Here is a 23,727-nt window from a genome sequence, read left to right on the forward strand (position 1 = left end):
TGTGATAGCTTGGCAAGTATTATGTTTGGTCCAATATTACAAAATGATTTATATGCACATCAGATGCTTTTTATGCAAAGTGAAGCTGGATTTCACATTTGCACAGATTTGTACACCCTGACTCTTCACTGACACAGTTTGGTAATCTGTTGCTTCAGGGTGTGACATAGTTGTGCCTCTTCCATCCCAAGGAATTACAAATCAGATATGCATGAACATATCTTGAAAATTGTTTATCTTTTTAAGTGGTGTCCTTAACAGCATTTAAACTGAAGGTTATATCTTCAAGTGACTGGGGTACAGGTCCTTCCCAACTGTTACTTGTTCTTTCATTGGATTTGTGCTGTACAGGTTGTCATCATGGAAATGATCTAGTGGACTGAAAGCAGCTTCCAAAAGCTGTGTTGGCGGTTTTGGGTAATGTCTTTGTTAACCTCAGAGGATTCTTGATTACAGAATGAGATTTCATTTGATACCACCCCTCAGCCACCCTTCGCCTCCCCCACTACGCTATGTACACAGAGCTCCCTGTATGGCAGGTTGGCAGGGGGTTTGAAAGTGTGTTAGGTTTCACCCTGACCCAGTGCTCAAACAGGGCTGCAATTCACAGGCTAGGCCGTTCCCCCTCGCAGCACTGCCCGTTCTCTTCCCATCCGCCAGGGGCTGGGGTTCCTGGTGACCTATAGGTTAATCTCATGGATATTAGGTGATGGGTATATACTGTGTAAGGACTGATTTACATCCTGAAGGACACCTTCCACACTCCCCTTCGCTGTTAAGAGTTTCAACTAAGGAGATTATTCATTGGCCATTTTTCATGTAATGTGATTACACCTTGCAATTAAAGTGGGATTTAATCTTTAATGTTTAATTTGCTCTGAGAGGTGTATTAATGTGAAAGACAGTAATCATATATAGTAATCGAGACAACATAATGAACTTTGAGGATTAAAAAAACGCTGTTCTGGCAGACCTGTGTTTGGGGTCAACCATTTTATGCACCATAGACTAAACTTCTACCAAAGTGTAAAATGTAATAAGGTCCAAAAGATGTCAACTAACCAAAACCTGCCTGCTGAAGCCCTTATGGGAAGCTGGGATTACTTGCTTTCAGTTGTTCTGCTGCACTGTGTATGCAGTAGACATCACTGTGACATGTGAAGCAAAATATTTTAATGAATACAATTCAAAAGCAAAAATACCAATTATTGTTAAAAATATTTCCAGAGAAAGTTACATTTTTATCACGAGAATATCTGCTTTCACACACACACACACACACACACACACACACACATTGTCTGAAACCCCTTGTTCCGAGTGGGGTCGTGGTGACCCGGAGCCTAACCCGGCAACACAGGGCGTAAGGCTGGAGGGGGTGGGGACACACCCAGGACGAGACACCAGTCTGTCACAAGGCACCCTAAGCAGGGCTCAAACCCCAGACCCGCCAGAGAGCAGGCACAGACCAAACCTGCTGTGCCACCATGCCCCCTATATCTGCTTTTTTGGGGCAAATAAAGCTGAATTCCAAAACCTTGTGCCTTGTCACCAGGGAGCTGAGAAAGTTTGTTTGACCAGTTTCCTGATCATGATGTGAGGCGATGTGGTCTGTAGCACAGTGTTATCTCTGGGTGTGGGGCATGTGTCCGCCTGCCTGGTAAAGGATAGCCTTCAAATGTTTGCATCTGACTGTAATGGGGTTTTCTTTCTAATTGAGTTTTTTTCCCAGCTCCTGTAGTAAACTGCAGAATGAAATTTGGAGACCTGTGGCAGAGTTGGCATGTCAGACCCACCTTAAATATTAGCCTGAACAGAGCCCAAAAAAAAAAATCATGTCTTGCACCCAGAGAAAGGAAAGGTCAGGAGGTCATACTGGCATCCCTTCACTCCACACAACATTGATGGCCGATTTTATTGGGAGTGTACTCGGACAAGATGGGGCAAGCAAACGTGGACATTACCTCCTGCATTCACAAGTGGCTTCTGACTTGAGGGGAAATTCCTGCAGAATACCTGGAATGTCATTACCCCTTTACGGGGGATGCTTTTTATCAGGCGACATGAAGGAGCTGTATGTTCAGTTACTCTATTTTCAGTCAGCTTGATTTTAGTCCAGTTTCTTATATTAAAATATGTTGGATATATTCTCTTTTCTGCAGTGTTCCCCCCCTTGAGGCAGCAGAAGTTGAAATGCTACTGGATGCCTCAGGGCTATAAATCTTTATAGGATCATGCAGATATTAGTGAAACTGAACTAGAGCTGTTTTGGCAGAGCTGAAATGCACCAGCCATGGGTTGTTCTGTGGACTGTGTTTTACCATCAAGATTTGCTTGATGTGATTAATGATCGATTGTGTTACACGTTGGGATGTTTGAGGTCCTGCTTTCTTCTGCTGATGCTTTCCTTGATATTCTTCCCATTGACCTCCACACTCCTCCCTTTGGTTACCTTAGAAAGGTACTACCTTCTTGGTAGGGCTTCTGTTGTTGAGGACTCAGAAACTGAACTGAAGAGTCATGTAAAGAGGTTTCTCATCTCTGAAATACCCAGATGGATGCTGTTGTGGAAGGGCTACCAGCTGTACAGCTTACAGTATTATTTTCCGATGAGGCAAGAGCAAAGAGCCAAGCCTTTATTAACTAACTGCTTCCTACTCCCCACACCTCATGTTGGAGGTCCCCTTTAGGCAGTATCCTTTACTCTCCGGTCATGCATCTTTGTCACTGTGGCTTGGAGATATGCAGTATGATTGCTGATTTGGCTGCATGTTGCCACTTGGTAGGTAGATGTGCAATGAGAAATGTGTCAGAGAGCTTAGACATTTGTTTTCCCAGGGTGCTTTTGGTTGCTTTAAAGTGTTCCTCTTTGTGTACGTGCGATCGTAAAGGAAGTGCGGGCATGTCCCAAACACTCCTGTCATACCACAGAGCCTGTGGTTCTAGAAGCTTTCTTTCTGATTTAGTGCATGGTTTCATGTGCTACAGTCATCCATTGTCTAATTTGTATTTTTGAAGAGTTTACTTTTGCACAGCTTGCATTATGATGAACAAGCCACATTTTGTTTCTCTTGTATTTGAGGAAGTAAAGAAAGCTCTGTGTAATGGTTTTGTTATGAGAAATGATAGGTGCTGTTGAAATGAGACTTGTGTGCAATTTGGAACCTTCAAAGCATTGCCATTTTTTTTTGCACTGAATTTGGTTCTTTAGCATCCAAAGGCAAGTGTAAGAGATAGCAGCAATGCTGTTGTGTGGGGTGACATTGATTGCCGTACCTTTGTTCTGGAACCCTGGGAAAATGTTGCTGATATCCTGCATTGGTGCATGCCTGTCACAAGAAGAATGTGTAGTGGATAGGGCTCGGGTGTAACCAGTAGGACTGCGTCACTGAAGCGACTCTTCCTGGTCACCTTGTTTGCACCATTGTACCATGGTCGGTTTTTGCTGTAGGCAAAGTTTTACCAGCCTGTAATAGATATGTCTGTAATGACCATAGAAGCACTTCATATTCCATGCTGTGGGCCTCTTCAATAGAGGAGTCATCTTTTGCCTGCAAAAAGACACTACTAATCTATTTTAATCATTTAAAAAGAAATTTTGACATGGGGTTATTTGATGCTAATAAGCCTGGTATTTGATTGGTATTATTGCTGACTTATTGCTTTTTGGAAGTTTCGACTGTGGATAGCAATGGGGGGGGGGATGAGACTATGTCTCACAGTGGCTGCAGACCAGCCCCAGTGAAGCAGCTCTAATAAGCAGCTGCGAGACGACATGACAACTCCAGTCTGCGCTGCTGTCCGCCGGCTCAGTGCATACTTTCAGGTAGAGCTCATGTCTGCAGTGGAGCATTTTTATTTCTCAGTGTTATTTATTTTTTGCTGCCCAGTATTAAATTACGTTGTGTTCTTTGAAACTACCAGGGCCCAGATAGGAATATGGATGTTCCTTCTGCCTTCCTGTAGGCCTTGCCTAGTGAGATGTCAGGCCATATTTGGTGGGGTTATGTTGCTATGTGCTTAGTGCCTCTTAGGGCTTGTGCAGCAGTCTCAATTCTCTAGTTATCTCCCCTGACTGGAAATGGGTTGCAGTATTGGAGCTGTTGGCTCTGTGTTAAGGAATGAGTGTCAGAGCAGTGCACGTGCGCGCATACACACACACACACACACATTTTCTGAACCGCTCGTCCCATACGGGGTTGCGGGGAACCGGAGCCTAACCCGGCAACTCAGGGCGTAAGGCTGGTGGGGGAGGGGACACACCCAGGATGGGACACCAGTCCATCGCAAGGCACCCCAAGCAGGACTTGAACCCCAGATCCACCGGAGAGCAGGACCCGGTCCAACCCACTGCACCACCACGCCCCCCCCAGAGCAGTGCATTTTAAGGGAAACTTTTCTAATTGTGAACCTTGGCTGCATTGTGGAACTGATAACAGTACTCTTCTTAGCTGGCACCCCTTTTGTCTGGCATGGTTTTGGCAACAAAGTCCTCCCATCCACTACCATGATAATGACCAATAAGAACCTTGGCGAGATCTTTGCTTGTGGTGTCTCTTTCCTTGACCAACCCCCATTTCTTGGAATTGCAGGTAATCATTGCAAGACTCTTTTGGCACCATAATGGTCTCTGGCAGCACCCTCAACGTTTTCTCCAGATCCCTCTGAACCGCAGAGAGGATGGATGGCTCTGGCTCCTGCTAAACCCATCCAGTGCAAGCAGATGGGTTGTTGTGACAACGGAAGGGATGGATGGATGGATGGGAATGGGAATGGGAATGGGCTGCAGCCCTGCCATCTGATCCCATGCAGAAAGCCCCTCCTTGTAAGGCTGTTTCCTCTGGCTCTCACTGAGCTCTTTCACAGTGTATTATCTTTCAGATAGCTGTGTGTGTGTTTTAAAAAAGAGGCAAAGGAGATGGCCGGCAGTTCACAGGGGGCCCAAGGCAAACAGGCCCGGCCAATGGAAAAATCATCTTGCTTGTTTGCATTCCAGAAAGCCAACTGCTCCAGTAAGAGTCTTTCATTTCTCAAGTCATCTTTGCAGAATTAAATTTTTGCTTTGCTTATTTTTTTCTTTCTCTCTATAATGTAGGGAGATGATTGCCTGACTGACTGGCAGGTAAAGAGGAGTAAAGATAACATGAATGCAATACTTAGCAACGTTTCTTGCATCATGGCATAATGGTTCAGAGGTACTCCTCCAGTAAAGGTGGAGAGTGTGGGTGGAGAAGTTTGAAGGGTCAGTTTAGTCCACCACTGAGAATGTCCCAGTATGCACTGCCCCGGCAATTGGCATGCACTCCGTCGGCAGCTTTTGTCTGGGCCGGGCTCTCTCTGTCTGGCTGCGCTAACCGGATTGTTTTCGTGCCGGTCCTGCTTGCAGAGGCCGATGGCATGTGACAGGAAGCTTTGTGCCACAGCCCAGTCATCATAGCCTCCCCTTCAGACTCCCAGGCACTTAATTAGCTTCAGCAGTATTTATGACCAAATGAGAGTGGGCGTTGTCCTGATTCCTCAGTCTGAGGATGATAAAACTGCCTATAAGCCATTTTATTTGGAAAAGCTTTGGCAAGAATTCAGGTGGATGAAAAGACCAAAAGGAAGCAGGGAATAAGACGACCTGTGATTACTTGGACACGCAAGGGTCAGCTTTCCTGAAGTTCAGACTTTTTACATCACTCATATCAATGTCAAAAGACAGCACAGTGAGTTGATCAAAGGATTTGAGGAAAGAGGAGTTGAGCAATGGGACACAAAAGGAAGCCCTTGCTCGGGGGGAGTTGGGGCTGCCGTCATGTGTGCCAGCGGCCAGCCCCAGGGTGTGCTCCCTCTGACAGGAAACCGGAAGCAGGGAGTGTGCTCAGCCTGTTCGTGTGAGACAGCTCTCCAAATGATCCATGGATTCTGCAGCAGAGACTGACATCTGTTGCTGTTATCAGAATTCTGTAAGAGGTTTTGCATCAAGTCCTGTTGCCACAGGTCCTGGAGATGTGGTGGTGTTGGATCTTTATTTTTATTTTTTTCCATTCCTTCAGAGAGATATTATTAACTGATCATTTGTTTTAATATTTGAGCATTACTGGCTGTGTCTTTTCCTTGTACTGTTCTAGTGACCAGCAAAGATTGTTTGCTTAGGCCTTTTCAGGTCATCTGCTTTTGCCTGGACATGGCAATTTCTGTACCATCTGCGAACAGGAAATGCATTATGGCCAACTTAATCTGTATACATTTACTCATTTTGTAGCTTGCTTCAAGTTTTAGCTTTATATACTACACACACACACACATTTTCAGAACCGCTTGTCCCAGACGGGGTCACGGGGAACCGGAGCCTACCCGGCAACACAGGGCGTAAGGCCGGAGGGGGAGGGGACACACCCAGGACGGGACGCCAGTCCGTCGCAAGGCACCCCAAGCAGGACTCGAACCCCAGACCCACTGGAGAGCAGGACCTGGTCCAACCCACTGCGCCACTGCGCCCCCCGCTTTATATACTAAGATACTTTAATTAGTTTATACTAGAAAAATTTAGGGTTAGTACCTTGCTCAGGGATGCTATAATGGGTGGAGGGATTTGAACATGGTTCTGTGTTACTGCAAGGCAACAGCTTCACTTCTGTATTACCTGTTGCTGTTTGTTATACAAATCTGCGAAAAGAAGGAGCTCAAATGATAAAACAGTAATGTAAGACTTAGCAGCAAAAGCTATAGTACACTGGCATTTTTTTATAGGGTTTATAGTGTTGCATTTGATTGATGCAGGGGAAAAAGATACTGTTTGTCATCCCACATTACATTTACTTATTTAGCTGAAGGTATTCTCCAAAGCGCCTTCCGATTATTTAGCTTTTTGTACAGCTGGTTAATTTTAGTGGAGCTGTTCAGGGTAAGTAGCTTCCTCAAGGGCCCTATAGCTGGAAGTGAGATTCAAATCCGCAAAGGGTTTTTTGTCCAAAAGCAGTTGCTCCAACCACTACACTTCCAGCCTCCCCTAGAAATGACTTAGTGTTAAGCTTATTACAATTATTTACCCATTTATATAGCTGGGTAATTGTACTGGAGCAATTTAGGGGAAGTACCTTGCTTAAGGGTACTACAGCTGGAGGGGGGATTCCAACCTGTGACCTTTGGGTCCATAGGTAGCATCTCTGACCCCTATGCTACCAGCTATCCCTTCAACCCAAAGCCAGACTTAGAGAAAATTCATTTCATTGCTTTAAGGATAAGTAAAAGAAGGTTTGGATGGATGGATATGGAACAGATGCAATGGAGAGTGGTGTTTCTAGACTGTCAGATCTTCAGCACTAGCATCTGTCTTAAGCTAACAGAGGGAGTCCTTTGTTAATAGGGTCACAGTCCAGTTGCTTGAAATAGACAGAAAACAAAGTAAAGCCTTGGTCTGCAGTCCTGAGATATTAATGTGATGCTGATTGATTTTTCTCATCACTGAATGGTCAGGCTTCACATGGTGTTTTCTTCCAGTGTTGAGCCTTTTTTGTCCACAGTACTAGACTGGGGCGTACACATACCCCAAAGTGAATTTGTAACGACTGACAAGTGTGTTTTGAGATTTTGCCGTATTAACATTATGTACTCCCTGCCCAAAGTGGGAGGATGCCTAAGTCATTCTAAGGAGAATCCTTGTCATGCCTAGACCAGCAGTGGCATGTTGAGCCTCAGGAACAATAGCTTGTTAGGGGGAAATCTGAACATTTAAACCTTCCATCAGTCAGGCTGTGTTAGTTTGGGTCTGGTCAAATTGTATCCGCTTGCTGTATGAAATTGCAAGTACAGCTAAGTGGAGTTGGAGCCAGATGTAGACCTTCTTGTTCCAGGACAGAAGTATGGGAGAGGTGAAACTAATAGTAATATATAGTGCACTTCACTAAAAGCACTGAATAGAGTGTTTCTGTGAAATGAAATTACTTGTTTTCCTAGACTTCCTCTGGATAACCTAACACAAGTCAGCAGGCTTGCTGTCTGGTGGGCAAGGCAAATGTACAGTGGAGTAGGGGTTAGGAGAATCAGCCCCCACACCTCAATGGTATGGCATTATTACTTCTGAGCAGCAAGAAGGAACATCTTTGTTCTTCTGGTTAGGGGGTTCAGCCTGGGTCTTCTGTGATCACATTCTTTATGTCGGCATTGTACTTTTTTTTCTTTTTTGAGGAACTACAGTTTCACACCTGATTATACATTCGTGCAAGGACATTAGTTTGTCTGATGTCCTTACAGACCTTCAGGGAAAGAGAGAGAAAACAACTGGGATTGAAAATCATCAGTCCCCTGCTAATCCCCACATAGTCCACTCAGTAGAACCTGTAAGGTGAGAAACTTCCATAGGATATATATAGGCTGGATATCAACTTGTTTTCCTTCATTTGCTCACAAGGGAAATGCAACACTTTTATTCCCACTATGAGATTGCCATGTTCCCAAAACAGTTTCTCTACAGGAGGGTAGCTACAGGGCTGCTCTATGAGTGAGGACCCTTGCCTCCACTGGTTCAGCATTAGTCTACGTGTCTATCCCTTTCCAAGCTGAACCCCTGCAGGCTAACAAGTTATAAATTTAATACCTTGGGGTTCAGTGTGGTTGGGGTGAATAGCAAGCGTAAACAGGGCTCCTAACCTCAAGACGTTTCAGTGTTACGTTTATCTATTTTTAATTCTTTCAGCTGCTGCTTGTTCCCGAAAGGCTAGAAAGGACTGCAGTTTTTCGGGGTTTGTTGTCACACTGATGTATGGGGAGCAGTATACATGCTCTCCTCCTTTGACCTCCCTGGCAGGAATGCGAATGTGGGAGAAATGGCACTTTCATTTGTGGTGATTGACCAAACAGTGAGCAGCCAGGAGGTCATCTACTCCTAGCATGCTCTGTGAAAGGTTCTTCATCATCCTTCACTCTGTTAGTCCCTTGTATTGGTTAGTTTATTTAACTGACGCATTTGTTGAAGGCAGCTTTTGCTCTCAGGGTTGTTACATTGCAGGACCTTTGAGAATCGCAGAGCAATAACTTTAGCTGATGTACTGTACTTTAGTGAAATTAAGGCTAACCTTAAATACACACACACACACACACACACACACACACACACACACACACACACACACACACACACACACTGACTGAAACGGCTTGTCCCGAGCCTAACCCAGCAATGCAGGACGCAAGGCTGGAAGGGGAGCGGACACGCCCTGGACGGGACACCAGTACGTCACACGGCACCCTAAGCAGGACTCGAGCCCTAGACCCACCAGAGAGCAGACCTGTGCCAAACCCGCTGTGCCACTGTGTCCCCCTTCCTTTAATATACTTTCAAACAAAATAATTCACAAGGTTAAAATGAATAAATTTAAACTATTACTTTTGAAGTTCAGCTATTAGCTATATTAGTATTAGACTTACTAGTTTTCTGGGGAATGGCTTACACAGCATGGAATGTGTGTGAAGTGGGGAAAATTATTAAATGCAAAATATAGATATAAATGATAAAACCAAACGATAAAATACACAAAAGTTAACCTTCTTGACATCCTGTGTTTAGTGTATTCTTTTGCCTTACTTTGCTCTGTTGTGGTTGCATTTTAACAAGCATAGATGTAATTTTCTGTATAATGTGTGTTCTGCTAAAGTGGCAACACCCAAAGAACAGACATGTTCTTTAAACAAATAAAAAGTAAACTGAGATTTTTCAGTTCTGTGCCTCAGAATGAAACTTAATGGGAATCGTGCTTGCTCTGCACTGGGACAGAATGTTGCATGAAGTGCGAGCTGATCTTGTCGTCAGCTTCCTGCTGAGATCTTTGACGGCCAGACAGTGAGTTTTTCAACTGGAAAACTAAGTGCCAGAGGCAAAGGAGGAGAAACTGCTGGCAGGACCATTGGGAGTGGCTGAGGAGCTGGGTGCTCTGGGACTGGCTGGAGAGTGGGGTGTACTGGGATTGCCTGGGGAATCTGGACATCTTGCACATCCAGGTCCACCTATGGGATCTAACAGACACTACAGTACTGTTGGCACTTTATCTTGACTAATAACTCCCAGCCCTACTGCTGTTGGGGATTGAAACTGCACAGGACAACATGGTTGTCTCTGGCTGATCCACCAAGCTTGCCAGCCAGCCAGCCAGCCTGCCCATCCGCCAGCCGTGCTGAATTGAGAACATGTGCCAGCAAGCGGGAATGACTGTGTAGACCCAGGAGGAGGTTACGCAGGGAGATTGGGGCACAAATGTTTTGAATAGTATATTGATTGATGTGCCCTGGCTCGGAGATGATCTGGCCAACAGCTGTGTAAGAACTAGTTTATATTGCGACCCCCACCTGGTGGAATTGAGTGACGTGGAAGACATTGGTATATCTTGTTTTGGGGAGTTAAATTGTCCTAGCAATTTGCAAGAGTCATGTATATTTACTCTCCTGTTTATATCTCCCTCTGTAAAAAAAAAAACCAAAGTTGTAAAACCAGAGTGAAAGAATGGTTGAAAAAGAGGAAGAGAGTGTGTTCATATACTGGTATGAGAAAATAGTGTCAGGCCTTTAACAATTGTGTCCACCTAAGCAAGCTTTAGAAGCGGACATTCTTAAAGGGGAACTCTCGTCAAAATGGATTATTTTGCATGTTATGATTGGTTGTCAGAGTGAAATCACTATCGGAGGGCTGAGCCTCCTTTCCCAAAATCACGAACACCTGTAATATAAAGCTAGTGCATTTAAATAATTTAATTCAAATCCCACTCCAGTATCAGTTAATTCAATGGCATTTGAGCTACAAACAAGTTTTATTACTAATTAGTTGCTCATCTGATTACTTTTATTTAAGATTATGTTCACCACTTCATACAGCACACTATTCTTAGTGGAACAATTAAGTTCCTTGATCAAGGGAAGTACGAGTGTGAAGTGGGAGTTGAATCGGGAACCTCCAAGTTGCATGTCTGTGTCCTTAACCCTGTTCTCGGTTTTGTAATGTTCTGTGGTGTTGTGTATGGTGAGGAGGGTGACTTTGAAACTCCATTCGTCTTCTGTATAAACAAAAGGTATGCCCCTTTCTGGTGTGTGATTGAAAATGGAATCATTTGCTGTAATTTAGATGTCCCATTGATCAGGCTAGCATGTGACAATGCCCCTTCAGTGGTCATGTTGACCTCTAGCCCTCCAAAGGGCAGGGCAAGGTGTACATACTAGTAGGGACCACAGAATGATTGATTACTTATGAAATGGAGAAAGTTATTACCCCAGGCTGACTCGGACAACCTCCATTGCCACTCCCCAGGTCACTCCACTTCTTCACAGAGTCATCAGTGAAGTGCTGATAGCAAGAATACTGCTACTGGACTGCAGTGCTGGTACATTAATGGCCAGTGTGGTCTGGATGGCTGGCTCTAGTCCCCACAGCTGGCTGCTCAGTTGTCCTCCTGGGGAGATGTTTCTCCACAGCATGACATCAGTTCACTTGGAATGCTTTTGGCATTTTGTAATTGATGTGGGAATCTTTTGTTGCATGATTGGGTGGATTTTTTTTTTTCCCCCCCCTCTCTTTCCATATTAACCATTCAGAACAATTGCTTCATTGTCCCTCAGTCGAAACCCTACTGTAATCGCTACATTCCCATTCAGTATCTCGGCAGTTGTGTTAAATACGGAAAAAATTAGTATTGCATTTTTTACTACTGAAAGCTATCTTAGTCTATCATATTTTTTCAAAAAATCTCTAGTATTTGAGCATTTCAGACTACAGCAACATGTGAGATAACCAGTGTTTTACTAGTCCTGCATTTTTCTGTGTTGTATTTAACTGCATTGTAATTTTCATTAATAACTGTATACCTTTCATTCTCTCCTACTGTGTGTCTGTCACAGAAAGGCAGTCCAGCAAAGTTCTCCATGAATGTACGTCACAATGATGATGACAGACCAGATGCCGCTGGAGCTGCCACCGCCCATGATGAATGGGGAGGTCGCCATGATGCCACACATGGTTAATGGGGATGGAGCGCAACAGGTTAGCACTTGGAATCATACGCAAGGAGCTGCGGAAAGGATAAAAGAGGGTGTACTGGTCTGTTACAGATATTCATTTTCTTTAAACTGAAAAGCATCTCGTCTTCAGTCAGTTTTTCTCATTTTTGTTTTTCCACAATGATTTATAATTTGGCTGTGGAACATTGATTTCTGTTTGTAGGGATTCAGATCTAATCAAATGTCACGACTCACATGACCAACAGAAGACTACGTTCCTTAGTCTTTAAACCTGCATGCTAAACTTGAGAGAGCCAAAGACTCACTGTACATATAGCCTTTTGGTTTTTTTCTGGTGGTCATCCATGCCTTTTGTCTGTTCATTTTTGCCTCTTAGAGATGGGTACATAATTTTGTAATGAAGGTAGAGGCCGTAATGTGTTTGGCTTGTTCTCGGTCATTTAATTCACACCGAGACGTCATCCATCGGTGTGGTTTGGTGCAGATAGGGAAAGATCAGGTGTTACTAAGACTGCCACTATATCAGTCACCCTTGCACCTGCTGATGAATATTGTTAGAAAATTGTGGTGAGACAGGTAAAAGGGGAAGATTGTGTCCTGGCCACCACTGTTGACCCATGGTGTTATCTGAGTAGATTTGAGCTCTGTCTCCTCAAGGTATGGAAACAAACTGCATTGCTTCTGCTGAATGCCTGGCTCCCTGCTCTAATGGTTTTCCAGGATGGGGCAATAGGCTGGAGCTGTAGGGGGCAAACTGATGTCTGGCAGCAGAAATTGATAGCGTTGTTGTAGGTTTTATTCTCTATGTTTTAAACTTGGGTCAACTCTGTAAAAACACAGTTAAGCATTTGGGTTCCCATAGCAACTGCCACAGCAGACTGTTCTGCAGGAAGTAGATGCCCAGACTGGTGTTTGGAACGGTGAGATGGGAGGACTGCCAGAAGCACTGGCAGCTGAAGAATGGCGATAAGGACGTTTCCTCGCTAACCTGTAGAGCTTGCCGATCCCTAGAATAGCCTCATATTTTCTGCAGATATACCGGCATATGTGTACTGTGAGCAACATGTACTTTGACAACATGGTAAGAAGCTGTGAATTCTGTACTGATGCACACATTTGTGCAAAGTAAGGCTTTTTTTTTTTATCTTTAAGCACGAATGATTTCTTTTAGATTGGTTGTTATAACATTTCAAAGTAAAAGACTTTAGAGATATGTGCCTTTGTGTGTGTATTTTTTGGGAATGAAATGGTACATCTGAGCATTGTTGATTATAGGTTTTAACATTATTTTTGCTATTACAAGGTGTTTGGGGGGGGTCAGTCAATGATTAAATAAGACTTGAGAACACCTGAGGATGCAGTCACTTGCAGGCTTTTCCCTCTAGAGGAGAATTGAGAAGATCTGTCTCATTGAGATCTCTTTGGAGGTATGCAAGATGACTTTAGAGGAAAGGGGACACACCCTCTTTGCCTTGTTTAAAGGTTCTTTATTAGATGCATATATACTGTTCTCTAAAGTGTTCATCTTTGAGGGGCTTGGCCATGGGGGAAAAAAGGCATCACATAACGCAATTTTATTTGTCCGCAGGTCATACTGGTTCAGGTGAATCCTGGAGAAACATTCACCATCCGGGCAGAGGACGGGACTCTGCAATGCATTCCAGGTACATCAGACATTTCATTTGTAGGCTGTGTTCTTGTGGGCTTTGTTGATGTTTTACCACTTGGTCTAAATCAAGTTGCTTTATTATTATTTTATACAGTTTGCTTGTTCTACTGCAATGTTCACAGTGCGGTATAGTTCAGTTCTTTGCTCTTATTTAAATAGAGCCATTGTTAATTCACAGCTGATTTATAAAAAAAAAAGAGGTCAGTATGCTCAATGTTCTCACTTTCAATCATATTCTTTCAATTTTAAGGGCATTTGGATTGATAAGGGCCCAGGTTCTCACAGAGCAGGCTAACATGTGGTTAGAGAGGCCACTCTTGTTTTCTCAGGCACAGAAGCACACTATGACAGCGATTCCCCCTTCCTCCTCATTTTGTTGTTTTTACAGCTAAGTGGAACCACAACTTTGTGTGTAATTCAATTTAGACGAAACAAATCACAGAGCGATGTCTCTCTGCAGAAGGCCCCTAGTAATGAGGGAAAGGACGATAGACACTGGGTCTGCTGAGAAGGTTAGACAGCGTTTCCCTCCTCAGTTACAGTTACCACTCCCTGGCATCTAGTTGTGATTGGTGCACTGCCAGATGCTGTTTACATGCTCAGGTTTGAAAAACATTTTAATGTCACTTGGCACTTTTTTTTTTTAACCATGTCCTCATCAAAATGGATTCTTTTTCAGTGATTCCTCTTTAATTTTACTGGCCAGTATTTGTGAGAGAGGTGCCAGAGTGTTGAAATCCTCAGATTTGTACATAACCGAAAAGAGGAACGGTTTCAAAATAACTAATTCTCTTTACGCTATTATGACTATGCATTTTCCCTAAAAATACAGATTTCTGTTTGCTTTGCATCTTATTTGTGGAAGTGTATCAGACTGCTCCTGCACAAGAACAACACTAACAGATGAAAGTGAGTTCTTTCTTCTTCCCTGTTCCACTCTTTCCACCTGCTTTCTTATGTACTTCATGTTAAGGACATGGGTCTGGGAAGCTGTAATTAAATAAGGCATGGTTTTTAACATTTGTGTGTGTCTGTCTGTCTGTCTGTCTTGTGCCATCAGTGCCAGTTTCTTCTCTAACACACCTGGCTGTACCTCTGAACCCACATGAAGCCTCTTCCTGGATTTAAGTTTTTGAGGAGAACATAGCAGTTAATGGCACAAGAGATGAGGGCACCTATGCTAAGCTCTCGGGCTCTCCTCTAGACATTTCTGAAGAGTAGGATTGTGGGACATGGCTGAAAATCTCCATTATGTGATTCCACTGCTGTTTAGTTTAAAGCAAGGCAGAGTTACACTTCCCTTCCAGATTCTGCCAGTGCCAAGTCATGGGAAGAATCTTGGCCTTGGGAAGTTTTTGTTTTATGCAAAGCTGAAAGTGTCTTGAACAGAGTAAAGTGAGATTACGGACGTTCATCCAGCTAATCTGTTTCTCTCTCTCGCCCGCATGAGATTGGCTGGCAAGCACCAAGAATCCTGGGGAGAAAAAAGCCTGCTGTGTGTAGTTTTTAAAAAAAAAAAAAAAAAAAAGTGCAGGCTGCACAGCTGCATGGGCCTTAGCTTGTTCCCTTTAGTTTGGTTCACTCTGTTGTGACAAGTCAGTTTAGTTCTAGCCGTTGCAGCAATGAGATTTAACCTGAAAGACTCCAGCATGTTCTTCGTGTGGTCTGCCAAAATTAGCATCTGTAGTAAATGATTTACAACAGGTACCTTCTGTAATTCACTGGTTGTCTGTGTTAAACACTTGTTTAGCCACAATTTGCTAATCATTGGGCACTATTAGCTGTGATTAGAAGTGCTAGTCAACAGGTATACTGGGACCTTATGGCTCTTGCACATAGCACGCTAATGAGCCTTGCATATAGGGCCATAGATCTGTACATGTTGGTGTCCATTTTTCAGGAGGCACCACTGAGGTCTTTGTTATTTGTGGGAATTTTTTCCTTTCCGAATATAGAATTACAGAATGTTGTGTTTTCTTTTTAATAAGGAGAAAAAGAACACAATGACTGTTTTGTCTGTATTCAGAATGAAAACAAGGCTACATTGCAATTCAGCCTGGATGCACACGCCCCTTGTGAACCTCAACCAGTTTTCATAGTGGTGACCTGGTTAATGGATCAAGAAAGGTGCAGAGTTTCAGTCTAGAATCAAGCTGGTTTTAATTCTGGAATTTTTCTTTCTGGGAACGGTTGCACAGTCCTGTATTCTGCTTGCGCACGGGCATTATCTGTAAGTGATCTGTAATGGTATCGTGAAAACAGTAGTTCCTCAGGCAAATCTGTGTGTCAGACATGAAAAAATAACAAGGTAATAAAATAATTGTCAGAGAGAGAGAGAATGCCGGTGTAGCAGGAAGTTATTGGCTTTAACCGAACGTGTGGAGAGCCACAGCATCTCCTCTTGGGCACAGACCCCAGCTTTGGAGAGAGGAGGCTCTTTGTCATTATCTTAACCTCAGGGCAGAACCATGAATTTAACATTATATAAAGTAACTGCTGTTTAGTGTGTGGACAGTTGGCTACTGCCTGCTGGCGGCGTGCTGCAGTCCTGTGCAGCGGGTAAACTGGAGTCAGGTGCCCTGCGATCCCCACGGTCCATTTGTGACCCCTCTCAGTCACTGCCTAAAAAAGTACTGAGGGCTGCAGGTTCTGAAGGTATCTGATGGGATCTGTGAAGGAAAGCCAGTTAATCTGTTTTTATTTATTTATAGAAAATATGAATGTAATAGTTATCCCTTAATGTTGATGATTACCATTTACTGGAAATCTTTATCCAGCTATTGGGACTTTACGCACATCATTGCAAAGCACAAGTTATTGTCTTATTTAGTTTTCTGCAGAGTTATTCTGGTTTACACGTTAATTTTCCTAATCTGGGTTCTATCCGACTCCCATCAACAACCTGTTTGCTTGTACTAGTACCTGCACTGAGTTCTAAGAATACTCTCTCCCTATATCCTTCGACATAAACCCCGTGATTACATTACCCCTGCCCATTGTATCTGTGCTAATTACAGTATAAGAAGACTAACTGTAATCTTCAGTTTAAAATTGTGACTTTTCTACACTAGCTTTTGGAGTGGCCATGAGCAAAGAAACTTGCAGCATTGATTTCCCCGTCATGAGGAATCTATCCAGTTTTGCATACCCAGATCAAAGGCGGATGAGCAGTGTTTGGTCTGCTTGCAGAACCTATTGGATCCACCTCGCTTTTTGCCTTTTTTTGGTTTAAATGTACTTTTTCTCTTTTCAGTTCAACCTGTTGTGTTATAAATTACAGGATTTTGTGGTGTCCTGCTCTGGACCATCAAAATTTTTCACTCCGGTGATCTTTCTGGTCAGTTTGTATGTCAATGTCAAAAACTTGGTTTGTTGGAAGAGAAAAGACTTAAATTGTATAAATGTACAAGATAATCTGTGATTACAATATATCCAGCAGTATAAATCAGTGCTGTGGAGTCGGAGTCGTGAGTCCGAGTCAGGGTCGGAAGCAATTATTGGGTTACTGGAGTCTTGAGTGAAAGGTTTTGTGTTACTGACTCCACAGCCCTAGTATTAATGGATAACATCTATAAAATTCCCACATGTACAAGTTCACTTGATTTCTATACGAATTACTTGTAATAGGAAAAAATTCAGGTTGGTCATGCAGTCGAAATGGCAGGAAGTTGAACTTGGAATTCCTACCTGATGAATGTCCTGTAATATAGACATCAGGGTGCAGGGATGCTCAAGAAAAGCCAAACGGGACTCCCTCTCTTTCCCATCTGCTTGGGCCCCGGCACCAAAGCGTCACGCCGCTCGGCCCAGCTGTTCACGTTTCCTGTTTGTGTCATCTGGTCAGAGCTCATTGACTTTATAAAGTGAAACGAAAAAAAAATAGCCTTTCATCTCTAATACATTCAGACAGATGTTGGCGATTCACGCCCTGCTTCTCTTTGTATGCACTGATAAAGGCAGGGACCTTCCAGCCTTTCATGTGCATGACGTCTCTGGCTGAGAGCCGACTCATCTCCCTTTGTGAGCAGTCATGGAAAACAGTCCTTTTTTGTAAATCCTGTCCTCTTAGCTTACCCTAAGCCCTTGTTAAAGTGGCAGAGAGAAGCCAGAAGGTAGACGAGACTGTTTTGGCCAAAGTATCCACTACCACTATATGGCTGCAACTAAAGCTTGTGGTTACTGTCCCCAACCAGGACAGGAAGTGATGAGGCCTTGCTACATGTGGTATATCTGGAAACGCATAATTCTGCACTCCTCAGGTGCAGTCTGGAAACAATGCAGGAAGTAGTTCCCGTGTCTGGACTTCCTTGTGGGTTTTGTCATAATATTAGTATCAGGAACCAAGGGAGGGTCATTGTCATTACAGAGCCAGACAACCTGAACTCTTGGGAGTGTTCATTGTGTTTCCCATCCTCTGCCCCGCCAATCCCTTAAGCATCCCTGTCTGGGACATTATAGTCTCCAATTGCTGTGAATAATCTGAGAGTGGTGGCAGGCACTGTCTGGTTTGGAGTCACAGAGTAACGCATGAATTGGCAAGGAGAGTGGAACTCAAAGCATTTCTCGTTGGTCGTCTGTTTTACGAGTTGTCCAGGGCACTGGGACCTTGAAGCAACCTTTCATTATTGCCATGTTCTGCCGAGACAGATGTACCCCGACATCGAAGCACACTTGTAGTGCCGACTCGGGGTACAAATTTAACATTCATATTGTCTCTATGTAATTTTGTGGATTGGACTGTTTTTGTTCAGAGAGAAAAGGACGAGCTGAGCAGTCTGTATGCTGTAATTACGTGTTTTTCCAAGGAGCTGTACACTTTTCAGCTTAGTAATTTAGCTGTAAGATTGAGCTGAGCAGACTGTCGTACGTCAGGGAGCCAGTAGAGAATGTGATTTGCTGAAGAACACATATTACCTGCTTAATCTATAGTGAAAGTGTGCTTGACATGGTCAGGAAGTACTGCTGGTTTTATGAATCTCCTTTGTTCTAAGCTTGATATTTTATAAATTAAATGCTTTGAAAAGTAAAGCTGTCTTATTTCAAGGACTGGAACTTGATGTTAATTTGGATGCACCTTTGCTCCTTTCTAATAAGTCCCCTTTCTTAGAATTGTGTTTGGTTTTAATCACCATTGTAGTTGCCTTGTCTGGGATCAGAAGTGTTTCTGGTCCATGGAAAATAGCTAAAATTGACGTATTTACTTGCTAAATTTTTTTAATTTAGCTGTTACTTTCTGCAAGACAACTTACAATTTTTTGTGTGCTAAGGTGCTTGCAATTATTTAGCTAGTTATATAGCTGGGTAGCTTTTACTGTATTAATTTCAGGGAAGTACCTTGCAGAAGAATACTACAGTCAGGGATTACTGGGTAACAATTCTAAATGCTACAGAGATGGCTGCACTCTTGACTAGAAGTCTGGTGGTTCAAATCCCAGCTAGAAGCTTAATGTTACAAACTTTTGAAACCCAAGTCTTCTGAGTGACATTGAGGTAGTCTGACATTTCTGAGCTGCTTTGAGTGAAGATGTTTTTTTTTTTTTTTAATCCTGCGGGGCAAAGCTGCCTGTAGATTCCTGAATAACAGAAGCACATGGCAGGTGCTCCTAGGTTCAGTGGCTGTGTGGCTGGGTGGTAAATCTTTAGCCTGTGGCCACAGGCAGATGCTCCCGTTTTGGGTTTGGAGTTGCCATGGCAACTCTCCAGAGGAATGTCTCTGAGAAGGGGTGCTCCAGGCATGAGCAACACCTCCCAGTGCTGCAAGGACCCTGCATATTGTGGTAGGGGGCAAAGACCAGGGCTGACTTTTGGGGCTGCCTAGACACAGGGTCACCTACCATCCACCACCCTCAGGCTGAGGGCCAGGTTATGGGAGGATGTTCATGTGTGGCATTTTAGCTTCTAGAATGACATAATGTAATTATGTAGTTCTGCTCTTGCTGTGCATTCCACTTATTTTATGGACTGCCCATGTGTGAATGTCTTAAGTGTCTAGGAAAAAGTTGGTACAGTTGAGTAACTTTATATTCTTATTTATGTGTATGAAATATTATTCATTAGTTTTTTCATTAATTTAATAATTAATCCCACCCTGTTTACCTTGAGACAGATGTAACACTGCTTTGTGTGTCCCTGTGTATGAGTGTGTGTCAGCAGGAGCCCAGGGGCCCAATGTGCAATGAGTGCTGAGAGCAGAGCACAGAGCAGGCTCATTGAATGCTGTGTGGTCCTCACACTCCCCTCCTCTGTGCATGAGGGGGGTTAACAAAATAAGCCTGCTGTTTATCCCATGCTCAACTGGAAGAATAACTAATGTGAGCACAAACTCCAGTCATCATTCGAAACAGGAACGTCTACTGCAGTTTGGAACAGGGTTAATGGAGAACTCACAAGCACTGAAGCATTTAGGCAATTTCTCAGCTGCTTCCTTGGCAAGCTTTTTCCTACTGTAATGTCTCTCTCGCGACCACCCTTATTACGGCAATGGAACTTTTCCAGGAGCAAAAGGTACTGATGACTCCTTGGCTGTGCCATGCCATCACTGATGTGCAGGCCATTCTGCACAAGCTGCCTGTGAGTGGGCTGTCACTTTAAAAGAATAGCATTTGCTGCTAACGCTGCTAAATATTCCTCCACTGCTGTTTGATTTGGACTGGGTGACTGGCTGCAGGCAAGGAAGAAAAACCAGCCCCCCCCACTCTGGATCAGAAATTCCTCTTCTGTCTCCTGGCGGCAGCCCCAGCAGTATGCGCCGAGAAAGGTCAGTGGGTGCGTTTGGAACCGTCGCAAAAACAGTGCTGCACAGTTGCTCTGTGAGGCTTCCAGATGTGCCCCAGTGAATGGCCAGGCGGATGCTCCACACCATCCCTGCACCCCTTTACCGCCATCAGTACTTGTCTGGCACTGTTTGTCCACAGTTCCAATCACCACTTTCAGCTGTTTTTGGTGGAGCCTGTGCCCATTACTATGGTCCAGTGGGGATGCAGGATTTAACCCCCTATCCCTGGCTTCAGATTCCTGTCAAGCGGGAACCCTCCCCATGATTCATATATCAGCACCAGAGGGCAAGATCCAGGAACCAGGAAGGGGATTGGCTGAGATGGCTTAAGCTGGACGTTGCCTGCACATGTCCCAGTGGCTTTGGGGGGGGTGCGGCCATTCTGTGTGCAGGCGCAGTTATCCTGTGGTAGCGTCGCAAATGCACGTGATGAAAAGGTTGAGAGTTTGGTCTGTAGAAGAGGACCTTCTGCTGTGTCCTTTTGATACTTTAATAGTGTAGTATAGAATTCAGATATCTCCCTAGTGCTAGAGTGGGTGGTTTGACCTGCTTTCTGTGGTAGAGTGAGGAGCTGCAAAAAGCTCCCCCCCCCATCAGAGAAGTCAGGAGATGTGTGTTATGCCATCAGCTTTGGCTTACATCTTCTTAGTTGTGTAGGGGAGAGAAGGCTGGGTCCAGTACACTGGATTTACCAGGAGTGCCTGGAGAGCCAGAGAAAAGGTCAGGTCCTTCTGACCTTTGCCATCCAGCCCAGTCCCTTCAAACTTCCCTGAATATCTGACACACGAGTGACCTGATGTCTGCTGCCCTGTCAAGCTGTATGTTTCTTTCAGAGTAAAGAAAAGTGAGCCTGCCGACCCCTTTCTCTCCATGAACGTATGTGTCAACAGGGCACTGCTTTCACCATTTTTCTACTCGCTCCCTGCTCTCCCTTGCTCTCTCTCTCTCTCTCTCTCTCTCTCTCTCTCTCTCTCTCTCTCTCTCTCTCTCTCTCTCTCTCTCTCTCTCTCTCTCTCTCTCTCTCTCTCTCTCCCCCCCCCCTTCCGTCAGTCTGCTCCAGACAGTGGGAGTGCACGCTGGCAGGCATCCCCACTCATTGCTGACGTGGCTTCAGTGTGTCAGGGCTTCTGAAGGTCTCGTTCTCCTCCCCCATGCCTTGCTCTCCTCAGCCCCCTCATCTTACTGCTCTCTTGCACAATGATTGTATTGAAATATTCATTAGTCTTTAAATATTGACTCATTTTGTTTCTGTTCTTCTGGGACATGACTTTGTCCTGCTATTAACTGGCAGGGGTTGGCAGAATCCTGCTTATTTTTTGCACTCTATTTGATTTATTGTTGCTTGAACTGACTATGGAACAAGTGTCCAGTATGAGTACAGAACATTCTGAGTGTTTTGGATAAGATGCAAGCAGAGTATAAAGGCATAATCCAAAACTTGTATGATGTTGCCTAAAGGGAAGGCAACAGTACAAAGCTGTGCAATACATGCTGTCGTGCATTTGCACATGTACACAGCCCCAACACACCAAGAAAATCATGAATGGAACTCCTTTTACTCTCCATGCTCCAACAGACACTCTCTCAAAAGCCATACTCAGGAATGCTCTCTCCCCCGATCTTTTCTGGAATCAAGTGGGTAAGAAAACGTCTTGAGACGCAAGAGTGTTTTTTTTTTTTTTTTTTTTATGGGGGTCGCAGTGGGCTTGGCCGGGTCCCGCTGTCTGATGGGTCTGGGATTCGAGTCCTGCTTGGGGTGCCTTGCGACGGACTGGCGTCCTGTCCTGGGTCTGTGTCTCTCCCCCCCTTCCAGCCTTGTGCCCTGTGTTGCCGGGTTAGGGTCTGGTTCACCGCGACCCCACTTGGGACGAGCGGTTTCAGACTGTGTGTGAGTATTTTTCATTATTTTTAATGAGAAAAGAACAGGGTCTCCTGTAGCATTATAAAGTGTTCGCTTTGGCCCCACATTACAAGTTTTTTGATCCATACAATTTTTGAGCCTTTCATATTGATTTGAAATGACATTTGTTTGCATATCTGTACATATTACTGAAGGATGATGATGTTCACTCTGGATTTATTTGATTATCTGTTATGATAGCCCTGATCTGCTACAACTATTCTCTGCCAACCAGAGGAATTTATATTGTGGTCAAATCTCTGGAATTGTGGTAATGCTGTATGAAATTGAATTATGGGAATTAATTTTGAGATTTTCATTGTGGTGCTGTTTTGCACTGCAATCTCATGGATAGATTGACTTCAGTTTCTGAAGTGGGGAAAGAGGACATGATGCAGAGGACAAGGCTGACATTAGGCCTGGGGGGACAGGCACATACTGGATATGTGCAAACATTGATCTTCTAACGCTGGACACCTGGCACTCCGCAATGTACCTGCTCTTCCTTTTCCTAATACAAACACCATTAAACTAGCTGTAATAGCTTCTGGGTACGTTAAACGACAGCCTTAAGCTGTGAATTCGGCGCCCTTTGGTCTTACTGGGGTGCCATGACTGTAGGGTGGGACTAGAGGTTCTTGTCTGAGGAAACGCCTATGTTTTATTGGTGTGTAGCCAGTTTACAGGTTCTTGCCAAGCAACGTATCATCTTAATGAACACTCTTATAATACACATGTCCAGACTTGGGTTTTTTTTAACCTTTTAGTGTAAAGAATGTGAAAAGCTTTGTCACTACTGCCTCTCCGCCAAAATATTGTCTCGTCTCATTTGAACCAGCTTGTGTGGGGTTTCCTTCCCCAAAAGTTTCTAAAGCCTAGGGAGGGTAGGTGGGATCAAAGTTAGTGAGGAGGCCTGGCCCATGTCCTCAACTGTAATTGCAGCAACCCCCACCCCCATTCCACCTCCTATACCAGCCCGTGCTTGCTCATTCACAATGCACGAGAGTCCCAAAGAGGTGGGAGGTGCTGCACAAGGTCTCTCTTCTGTGTTTACATATGAGGAGGGTGTGGGTAAATTGGGCAAGCTTGCCAGCTCCTGTGCTGTGTCCTTTGAGGGTTTCAGCCAGTCTGTGCCATTTACAAAGAGTCCTTTCTCAGCACCTTCATTTCTAGAGGTCAGTAGGATTTTCTTCACAGGTCCTTGCTGAATTCTACCCCAATATGGTGTTTTGCTGTTAGCCTCTATGATGCCCTTGCCCAAGCTGCAACATCCTCCTTCAGTACAGTTGATAAGGTGTGAAACGTGTCATATGGTGTCAGGGATGCCAGTATTTCCCATTCATTGGAATGCGACCTTAGTTGGCCTGGGCACTACACAGGCTGCGAGAAAGGCGCTGT

The 23,727-nt window shown here is 44.2% G+C and overlaps 1 protein-coding gene across 5 annotated transcripts in view; it reads left to right on the plus strand.

Moving 5' to 3' along the window:
- fndc3ba (fibronectin type III domain containing 3Ba) overlaps positions 1-23,727 on the plus strand; it is a 95,301-nt gene that overhangs the window by 14,780 nt on the left and 56,794 nt on the right. For 3 of the 5 annotated variants that reach the window (XM_018753545.2, XM_029250192.1, XM_029250190.1), the window contains 2 exons: positions 11,866-12,007; positions 13,574-13,649. In XM_018753545.2, coding sequence (XP_018609061.1) covers positions 11,894-12,007; positions 13,574-13,649 — 190 coding nt within the window. In that variant the 5' untranslated portion in view covers positions 11,866-11,893. Of the gene's footprint in view, positions 1-11,865; positions 12,008-13,573; positions 13,650-21,783; positions 22,069-23,727 lie in introns of those variants that run through there. The other 2 variants (XM_029250191.1, XM_029250193.1) reach the window with 2 other exon arrangements.

The sequence above is a fragment of the Scleropages formosus genome, chromosome 3 (genome assembly GCF_900964775.1).
Source record: "Scleropages formosus chromosome 3, fSclFor1.1, whole genome shotgun sequence".
Classification (NCBI taxonomy): Eukaryota; Metazoa; Chordata; class Actinopteri; order Osteoglossiformes; family Osteoglossidae; genus Scleropages; species Scleropages formosus.